The sequence below is a fragment of the Leuciscus leuciscus genome (genome assembly GCF_965113295.1).
Source record: "Leuciscus leuciscus genome assembly, chromosome: 25".
Taxonomy (NCBI): Eukaryota; Metazoa; Chordata; class Actinopteri; order Cypriniformes; family Leuciscidae; genus Leuciscus; species Leuciscus leuciscus.
This window is the reverse complement of record NC_138724.1, coordinates 5,615,195-5,625,765: the sequence shown is the minus strand read 5'-3', so window position 1 is coordinate 5,625,765 and position 10,571 is coordinate 5,615,195. Positions and strand designations below refer to the sequence as shown.

Here is a 10,571-nt window from a genome sequence, read left to right as displayed (position 1 = left end):
AGTCGGCGTGGGGGAAAACACTGCGAACATCGTGTGTATTTGAATGACAAAAATGTCATATTGCGAGTCATTGACGCCTGCCGACCGGCAACGGTACATTGCAAAATTAACTGCAATAGGTTATGATTGCCCTTATTTAATTAAGAGGTTAGAGTAACAAGACACAATAGAGCTGATGAATTCAGGATCAAAATTAATCTTTGCAATGCTCACTTGGAGTGCATAATGACTTTATTAATAGCCAGAAACATTTTATTCATTCATTTATTGAAACACTTTATTATTATTATTATTATTATATAAATGTATTATATTATCAAAAAACATTTAGCATTGTCAGGCTTTTTATTTGTGCTTGGTTGATAAAACAACAAGCTGTAAACGTTTGGGTTTTTGACCTGCCACAAGATGGCACTGTTTTCAACATTCCTGATGCTTCGAATCTTTTCCTGAAACAATCAGAGAACAGCTCATGCATTTTACATTTTTCGGAATTTACGCAATGTTATTCAAATTGAAAACCCCCATTCTAAAACCCCATAAAAACAAACAACCCTGTAATGTAATGGGGTGAATGCAAAGAAACACACAACAAGATATTCGAACAAACAGTCTTTAATAATATGTAAAGTACTTAGGAACATTTAGAAATATAAAACAATCAGAACTTAAGAAAACAAAACCAAATCAAAGTCAAAAACACACTTTAAGCCTCAGTGTTTTCAACTTCTAGGGATTCTGCGGCTTCTGTGGCCTCAATAAGGTCCAGGGATTCTGTGGCCTCAATAAGGTCCAGGGATTCTGCGGCCTCGATAAGGTCAAGGGATTCTGCATCCTCTGCTGCATCCAGGGATTTTGCGGCCTCAGTTGTATCCACGGCCTCAAGTTTCAGCACACGGTGATGAATGTGCTGAACTTTTAATGTAATTGGCAGCTGCTGTACCAAGTCATTTATATTGCCATGGTAAAAATGGCTTGGTACAGCATAGTCTTCAAGTTCACTGTCCAACAAGATGAGCATATCATTATCCTCGGACACGCCAATAATTGTCAGCACTGCTTCAAGGATCTCGCGCTCTACGATCTGGTGAAAAATAAATAAAAAAACATCCACACTTAGGGTTAAGGTTAGTGTTACAGTTAGATTATTATAAACAGTAAAAATGTATTGATTACAATTCACAATATTTTAATGCTTGCAGTTTAATTGTTTTTTATTTTTTATTAATGGCTGTTTAATTGTCTTTGATAACCTTTGAAATTTATATTTGTTTACCTTGACAGTCGTATAGTTGGAGGAGTCAAATTTGCCTCCTCCATTGGGCCGAATGTTTGCCCTTAGGTGGCTGACCTCCACCTTATCCCCGACGTACAGGTCCATCAACGCCTCTTCTCTCCATAAAGTCACCTCCAGAAGTTTTATTCCAGACCTCAAAGAAAGGTCCAGGAGGGGATACTGGGCCCGAGTCATCCTGGCCACTTGCACCTGGAAAATAACAGCCCAGTGTCACAGATGAGTGTTTCTCAGTCCTGGTCCAGGTATCCCCAACACTGAATATTTTCTATGTATTCCCAATCAAGGTTAATTCACCTAAATGTGTATCTCAAATAAAAGTGTTAGGGTACTATAGGACTGTGATTGAGAAACACAATTATAATAGCTTACATTTACCTAGGTTAAGTAAACCAGGATAATGTACTAGATATTCAATTGTGCTTTTAAATTCACTCACTTTCTCAATGGTTCCCTGCAGACTCAGGTATCCAGTGCTTGAGAAGACTTCCTGTTCTTCCCCGGTTACAATTGGGGAAGGAGGACAGAGGACCTCTTTTGCAGCTCTCTCTGCCGCCTCGGTTATGGCCAGTGGGGAGGTTTTAAATTTTCTGCTTGACCGGTTTAAGAAAATACACTGCCGGCCATATTGTTTAGAGAGGGTGTAATTTTTGATGATGTATGATCCACCCTCTTCAAACTCCGGGTCACTTCCATTTTTTTATTGAGGTGTACCATGTCTGTCCATCAGTTAGGGCGGACAGTGTGGTCACCTTGTATTCTCCAACATCAATTATGTTGTTGTTGGATGTGAAATTTAAAGCCTTTTGGCTCCTGCGGCTACCCACACATTTGACTTTTAGCGGTGCTTGCTGACTGTAGGGGGTTGCCATCCTAAGAATAATACACAAAAAAGGGTAAGGTTATAACTTTCATAATGTTTTCAATGACTTTCTAACACATGAAAATATCATGATACATGACCTGTTTTTTTTTTTATATTTCACAGGAATTTATTTATTTATTCATGTTTTATTTATAGTTTAGTTTAGATTTATTTATTGAAAGTCAATGATAAAATTTCTAATGAAGTAAAGTTTTACCTCAGAAAATAAACTCAACCTTAGCCATAACCCTATAGACGGGCCCTTTTCCAATTAATATTTACATCACAAGAAATGTTAATCAACTTCCAATTCATAAATTAATCGCGTCAATACATTTCTTGTGAGGTAAAAAATTACCTCAGGACAGGACTTCTCTCTTTTTTTACTTAATATTTCACAGGAATTGATTTATTTATTCATGTAGTTGATTTATATATTAAAAGTCATTGATACAATTTCTAATGAGGTAAAGTTTTACCTCAGAAAATGAAATTTCCTGTCAGCTAATGGAAAGGGCTTTTTTCTGACTTTTTTATTATTTGTATTTATTAATTTCTTTGTAAATTAACATTTCTAAATACACAGTGTTTCAGATACATCAATACATGTTATATCTTCTGTCTCACCTTTAACTCCAGCAGGGGAACAATAGCGCCGACTCTGGGAAGCGTTGGAGAACTGCTGCGCACTGAAGAATACTGGCTGTGCACGTCTTTTAAGCGGGACTCCTGCTGCGCGCACCCTTTGTGTGTGTGTGTGTGCGCGCGCGCGCGTTCGCGTGTGCGTGTTAATATCTTTAACAGATAAGGAATTTTATTTATATTTGTGATTTGATATTCTTTGTGATTTTATGATATTATTAGCATTTCCTGCGCTGTCTGTGTGTGCGCGTTTTGATAAATATTTGAACCTGTAGTTATTTTTATTTATTGTATTAAATATTAACTTGTAATGGATATTTTTAACTTGAAATTAATTTTATTTAAAACAAAAAGGCCTTGCACAACTTTTGTGAGCACGCTTTTGATTAATATTTGTAACTTTTAATTAATTTTATTGTAATGAATATTTTTAACTGGATTAATTATTTATTAAAATGATTTTTTTTAACTTGTAATGAATTTTATTTAAAATAAATCCCTATTAAATCTATTTTGCCTGCAATTGTTTTAAATTAATTAGGGTTTAAAACCGATCTACACGGATTTCCTATTACCCTTTATGCTGACTTCTAACTTGTCTAGTTGATGCCCAATGTATTAATTAAACATTTCCGTTTTTTATTACGGACGAGCCCACATTTGTTTGTGGCTGTGCGCAGCTTTTAACGGACTCTGGGTGCGCGCATCTCCTGCGCAGTCTGTGTGGGTGGGCGCGTTGTGATAAATATTTTTAACTTGTTATTTTTATTTATTGTAATAAATGTTTTTTAAATTGTAATGACTTTTGAATGTATTTTTACTAATTAAACTTGATTATAAGGGTATTAGTTTTTAGTATTCAAACGAATATAACGGCTGGCCAATTAGACTGTGGAATGCTGCATAACTAATGATTCTGGATTTTTCTATGCCTGCTGTTTTGCGTCGGGTGAGTAAGAAAATCTGTCTCAGGTAATTAAAATGTGTGTGGGTCAACGAGTTGAATGCAGTTAAACTTATTTGAGTATGAATGTTTATAATAGCTGAAACATGAACAATAATTAATTTCCATTAAGCATTACAATAATAACGTGTCTCGTGAGGAGATTGTGCTAACGGTTTCAGGCCCGGCTGCAGGATGAAATGACTGAGGGGACATGTGAAATTGTTAAGGGTTAGGCATAACTTTATACCATCAATGATCAATACACACTGATAACTCGCTTAATAAAAAGATAAGCCAGCGTCATTTATTATGCATATATCAACCCTTTTTCACGCTTAATTGTAATATTCTATTTTAGATCGTTTCCATGGCGACGCGTCATATTTGTCACGTGACACACCGCAGCCACTGTATGACAGATGTGTCGCTTTTATTTTCTTTTTTTCTTCAAAATATTCACAAACTTGCTTACCTTGTCATCAACTATCTGATCTTCCGATTCTCAAAAAATGTGTAAGTGAGTGTGTTTGGTCTTTTAAAAACTTGTATATAAAAAAGAAAAACATATCTTGATCTATAACGTGAGATGGGCGCCACCATGTTTCTTTGCACCGCAGTTCAGAGAATCCTGTCAAATGTACTCATGTGATTCAGATTAGTCAATGATATTTTTAAGACTTTACAGTTATTCTGTACATGTCCATCCATGCAGGCATGTGCAATATTTTACTTGTATAATAGTTAATCATATGTGATTTCTTATTTTTCTCCCTTTTTCTTTTATGTGAACACGTTTGTAAAAATCTTGCCAGTTCATTGCATGCATCCATTGCGGTAAGTAATCTTTTTAACTGACTGTCACATTCTCAGTATTTGCATTTACAATAGACAATGGAATAGCAATCTACATCAGCATATTTCACAACATGTAATAACCTCTTTTATTAAGCACTTAACACTTAAGATTTGAATAACATTTTTGGAATCAAGATTACTCATTTCATTTACCCATTAGGTTTCGTATCTCCTCCACTGCCTCGTAGCCACTGCCAACTGCCATCAGCACCTTCATTTCAAGGTAATCCACTAGTATTTGAGTGACAGCTTGACTCAGTATCAACTCAGTTGATTCTCAGTATTTGCATTTATCATGGAAAAAACGACCTTTTGTATAACAGCATTGTATTAAATTGTGTAACAGCAGAATGGATTGCAGACATTAACATCATAGACATAAATTGTAATGTTTATATTACATTCACCTTTATTGCCATCTAGGAACCTTTGTGGTAAATAAATATAACACCAATAAAATTCAGATTAGAAAAAAATAAGAGTAACCATAAAACAGAAAAACCAAAAACAGAGACTTGAAAGCGGACAGAGAAGGGGCCGTTCTAATCGCTTAGAGGCAGGCTGTTCCAGAGTCGTGGCCCTAAATTCATGGTCCTTTAAAGTCTATTCTCTGAGAATAGGATAGAAATTTGTTCAAATTTACGACACTTATGAAGAAGTTTGGCCGCAGCGTTTCAGACTAGCTGAAGACAAGCAATTTGAGACTTGGATACACAGCAAAATAATGAATTGCATTAATCTAGCCGAGACGTAACAAACGCATGAACAGCCATTTCTATTCTCTATCACAAGCTGTTTATTTATTTTCATTTTTCCATAGGGTTGAGGCTGCTTTGGCTGTCTATGCAAGTAACACACACAACATATTAATCATTAGTTATGTCTTTATATTGATTAATACACAATTCTACATGTCCTGTAGGGTCCACATAGACATTGCTGTTTTAGTCTTTACTGTATACAGTATATAACATTGTGATATTTTACACATTTAGCCATTGGTAGAAATTAGAGTAAAGGTAAATATATTTGTTTGTTGGACATGTAAATATGCTGAGTAAAAACAAGGTTTTGTAGCTTAAAATGAACAGCTTGATTTGTGTGAGATGTGTCTCTTTTTCTCTCTCCCTGCAGTAGATTGGACATCTCTATTCCCATCAACAGTATGTAAGAACTGTTTTTAAATGTGATGGCGTATTATCATAAGCCCCAAAAATGTGTTGAAAATATATTGATTACTGCATTCTGTATTTATTTATTACATTGTCCCACCTCTATACAGTAAGTAATCATTTTAGAAATAATTTTTGTTTTACTATTATTATTATATTTGCCCAATTAACTGTTAAGTGAAGTTTTAATTAAGTGCATTTTGTATTAAGGTTTTCTGTAAAGAATGTAATTAACTTGTTTTTTTCTCTGTGTGTGTGTGTGTGTGTGTGTGCGTGTGCGTGTGTGTCGTTTAATGTCCTGTCCTATCCTATACCTTTATGTCCTTTTTTCACTCAAACTTTTATCTCGCTTAAACCTCTACCTCTCGCCCATTCTGTTCTTTCTCTTCAAAACAAACATTGACTGGCTGCTACCCCAAAACGCTGCTGCATTGCTTGCTGCTTCGCTTGCTCGCACCCCAAACGCAATCTCAAAAATGCAAAAACCAAAACGCATAAACCCAAACTGCACATGCAAGCTTGCTAACGCATCTTTAAAAATTAAAAGCCAGAACCACAACAAGTTTTTCCCCCAAAACGCTTTGAAAACCAAAAACACTTTGAAAACCAAAACCTATGAAAACTCTGACAACTTGACTAAAAAACGCTTGACTTGACTGTAAAAAGCTGGGACTGTGAAAAACTTGAACCCAGGTGAGAAAAAATCAACTGCAGATTCAGGAAAAAGTGGAATATCAACTCTTTTAAAGTACACACTTTTTTGATTAACCTAACTTCAAATCAATTAATTAACTGTTGTTATATATCGACTGTTGTATACTGTTACTAATATATATATTTCTGTATATCTGATCGCATAAAAGGTATTATCTTTTGTGTTCGTTTTCTCAAGTAACAGTAAATATCAATATTTGTACCCATTACTCAAACATATTTGCTTGATTGCCAGTGCTCAAACATCACCATGCCAAGAAGAGGAAAGAGGAGTGAATCTCAGAAACAGCGCAGAAACCTAAAAGCTTCATGTGGCACCAATAGCAGTACTTCTGGAACAGGTATGGTTGGTGAAAACATGTATGTTCTGTCTGTTACAGCATCTCACTGTCAAAGCGATTCTAGGTACAAGATTTACTCCAGAAGTCGTCAGTGTACATGCAATGCCTTAATGTTCCTAGCTGTCCATAATGAACGTAATGAGCTACTCGGTTTCGATTTAGACCGCATTTTACAGAAAGGTGATTCCCTTTACACTAGTGTCAAAAAAACACTGCGGAGCAAAGGACAATTTGTGGCAAATTTTTTTAACTTTGATGAGCTGCCAAGCACAGTTAAGACCAACTCTGCCTGCTACAACATCCTGAAACATCCTCAGAGAGTTGGATTCCTAAAAGATTCACCTGTCCTAGGCGAGTATGAAAACCTAGAGAATACTCTGCAATGTCTCAGAGCTGATGTGAGTGACGCGTTGCTGATGTGTGGATGCTCGTGTATCGCCGTATTCAGAGATCGCTCAGGGAGGTTTGGTTATTTTGACTCTCACTGCAGATCAGCATATGGAATGCCTGAAGATGAAAGCACTGGTACAGCCGTGATGTTGACCTTCTTCCGTTTAGAGGACATGATTGAGAGGTTGCTGCTATTGTTTCAAGGGTGTTTTGATTTGAGAGACCAGCAACAGTTTGATCTGCTGCCTGTATCGTTCATTAACCGAATAACTGAAAGCTGTAAGCTTCAACATGATGTGCAACCATCCACCTCTTTTGAGAACAAAGCTCTGTCAAATAAAGAACACTGCAGGTCTACTGATGTCTCACAACTGGATGTTCAAGTCCAAGATGTGCAACCATCCACCTCTTTTGAGAACGAAGCTCTGTCAAACAAAGAACAATGCAGGTCTACTGATGTCTCACAACTGGATGTTCAAGTCCAAGATGTGCAACCTTCCACCTCTTTTGAGAACGAAGCTCTGTCAAACAAAGAACAATGCAGGTCTACTGATGTCTCACAACTGGATGTTCAAGTCCAAGATGTGCAACCTTCCACCTCTTTTGAGAATGAAGTTCTGTCAAACAAAGAACAATGCAGGTCTACTGATGTCTCACAACTGTATGTTCAAGTCCAAGATCCATTTCAACAACTATCTGAGACTACCGTTAACAGTGAAGCATCAACTGATGAACAAGTCCACTTGACTAATCAGTATAAAATCAAAGTTATAACTTCCGTCACTCAGGATAGCGACAGATATAAAAATGTGTCATTCAGTAAAACATTTCCTGATTTGCTTTCACCGAGTGCATCTATGCCGATAGCATTGTCAGCTCCAAATCAACAATGTTCAAAATCAACTGACTTAAATAAGCAATTGAAAAAACTGAGCAAGACTCAAAGGCGAAAGGCTTACAGTTCAAAATGGCACAAAGAAATGAGTTCCATCAAAAAACAGACTAAACGCAAAATCCATAATTATAAACGTAAGGAAATGAATAAACAAGCCATGAAGAACAAATATTGTAATAATGCAATTTACAGAGAACACCACAAACAAGCCATGAAAAACAATTATAAACATATTAATGAATACAGAGAGAGAAAAAAGAGTACTGTAACCAGCAATTACAAGAATGACAAACAGTTCAGGGAGAGACAAAAGAACTATATAATTAGAAACTACAGGAATGAAAAATTCAGGGAGAGACAAAAGAGCTATATAATTAGAAACTACAGGAATGACGCACAGTTCAGGGAGAGACAAAAGACCTATATAATAAGAAATTATAGGAATAATCCTAAATACAAGGAACAGCATATGCAATATATTGTTGATAGATATTTAAAGGATCCTATTTTTAGGCAAAGGCAAATGGATCATTATACAAACCGATGCAAAAATGATCCTAACTTCTATGAACAAAGGAAGAACATCTTTAAACAACGTTATCACTGTGATGCACATTTTAGGGCTCGTCAGAAAGAATACAATTTATTCAAATCTAAAAACAAAATATCTGCACTCAAGGTACTTCACACAGTACGCTGTGCAAAAGACATACAGCATAAATACAAAAACATGAATCTGATGCGCCAGCAGAGAGAAACGTTACAAAATACCCAGCCTGACGCAGTACAAGATCCGACTGTGTTACGAGCCTTAAATGTTTTCAGAGATGTGATAAAACAGGGGCCAACTTATGTCTGCACATGCTGTGCCAGAGCGCTCTTCTCAAATCAAGTGAAATCATGTGATCGTGAGCGCTATCAGAAGAATCCGACAGTTGCTTCAGTTTGCTTGACTGGAAACTATGTTCACGTCTGCTCTGACTGCTCAGATCAATGTGCCTTGGAGAACAGGAAAACAGAGTGGATCTGTCACTGCTGCCATAATACACTATTGAGAGGTCTGATTCCAGACATTGCTTTAGCTAATAAACTTCAGTTCGCTCCCATTCCTTCAGAACTCTGCGATTTGAATGTTCTTGAAAGACACGTTATTGCAAAGTACTTTCCTTTTGCTAAGATTATTACACTACCGAAAGGCCAGCAAAGAGCTATTAAAGGCGCCGTGATTTCTGTTGCATCTGAAGTAGAAACAACAGTGAATTCTTTACCCAGACCAAGAAGTGAATCACAACTGCTTACAGTGAAACTCAAAAGACGTCTGTGTTACCAAGGTCACTATCAGTTTCAGACTTTGAACATGCAAAAGGTTTTGTCTGCTTTAAGAAAGCTAAAAGATATCCATTCAGAATATAAAGATATCGTCATTAATGCAGAACTCTCTGAAGAAGAAATGTTTAATGAGCATGAAGAGTGTGCAAATGACATCAATGCTTCTGAAGAAGAAATGTTTAATGAGCATGAAGAGTGTGCAAATGACATCAATGCTTCTGAAGAAGAAATGTTTAATGAGCATGAAGAGTGTGCAAATGACATCAATGCTCCCGATGAGGAAATGGATATTGAGAACAGTAGACAAAGTGAGAACACTGAAGAACAGAGCAATGAGAATGAACACGATGCAAATGATGACACTACTGCAGAAGAGCAATCGAGAGGCCTTGCCTTGGATACATGTCTTCAGCCCCCAGATCTCGGCCAGCAGCTGTTGTCTTATAATGATGGAATATTTTGCATTGCCCCAGCAGAGAGAAACACTCCTGTAAACACTTTCAAAATTCCTAAACTTGAGTCTATGGCGTTTCCAGTGCAGTTTCCAGATGGCAAGAACACCTTTGATGAGCCGGACAGAGCAAAACATGTTTCCCCCAGCAGATACTTTAACTCTAGACTATTCTCTATTGACAATCGTTGTGCGAAGGATACCAACTATATCTTCTTTGCGCAGTTCGTGACTGAAATGAACATGGCCACATCTAGTATGTCTATCCAGCTGAGGAAAGCAAAACCCATGACCCGTGATGGACGCAGAATAAACTGTTCAATGCTGCAGGACAAACAGGAGTTAGAAAAGCTTGTAATAAATAAGGAAGCTACACGATTCATGCAACCATTAAGAGGGACTCCAGCATACTGGGAGAAATCTCTCCGTGATTTGTTTGCTATGCTGAGACAGCTGGGCACTCCTACATTTTTCTGTACGTTTAGTGCTGCTGAGATGAGATGGCCTGATGTGATTACTGCTATTAAAGCACAACAAGGTGAAACCGTGAACTTTGCTGAATTAGACTGGTCCGAAAAATGTGAAATCCTCAGAAGTAACTCTGTGACAGCGATGAGAATGTTTGAGAAACGAGTTGAAGCCTTGATGAGAGATTTGATAAATTCCCCTGCTCGACC

The 10,571-nt window shown here is 36.9% G+C and overlaps 2 protein-coding genes across 15 annotated transcripts; one reads left to right on the top strand and one right to left on the bottom strand.

Annotated features, from left to right (window-relative positions):
- Positions 1-706: 706 nt before the first annotated feature.
- LOC309490000 (uncharacterized protein) lies at positions 707-2,166 on the bottom strand (the record flags this gene model as incomplete). The annotated part of the gene is made up of 4 exons (XM_082158949.1): positions 707-1,084; positions 1,277-1,486; positions 1,734-1,887; positions 2,009-2,166. 4 exons carry the CDS (start codon positions 2,164-2,166, stop codon positions 707-709), a joined length of 900 nt encoding a protein of 299 aa, XP_082015075.1.
- Positions 2,167-3,628: 1,462 nt separating this feature from the next.
- LOC309490580 (uncharacterized protein) lies at positions 3,629-9,999 on the top strand. 14 transcript variants are annotated; one of them, XM_082159819.1, is made up of 6 exons: positions 3,629-3,750; positions 4,560-4,581; positions 4,763-4,825; positions 5,423-5,447; positions 5,737-5,769; positions 6,322-9,999. In XM_082159819.1, exons 1-6 carry the CDS (start codon positions 3,712-3,714, stop codon positions 6,428-6,430), a joined length of 291 nt encoding a protein of 96 aa, XP_082015945.1. In that variant the 5' UTR covers positions 3,629-3,711; the 3' UTR covers positions 6,431-9,999. The 14 variants fall into 14 exon arrangements, 4 of the variants coding, with proteins under 4 accessions (XP_082015945.1, XP_082015947.1, XP_082015946.1 ...); XM_082159821.1 differs by lacking the exon at positions 3,629-3,750 and adding an exon at positions 4,115-4,384 and having other exon boundaries at positions 5,737-5,765; XM_082159820.1 differs by lacking the exon at positions 3,629-3,750 and adding an exon at positions 4,115-4,384 and having other exon boundaries at positions 6,724-9,999.
- Positions 10,000-10,571: the final 572 nt, after the last annotated feature.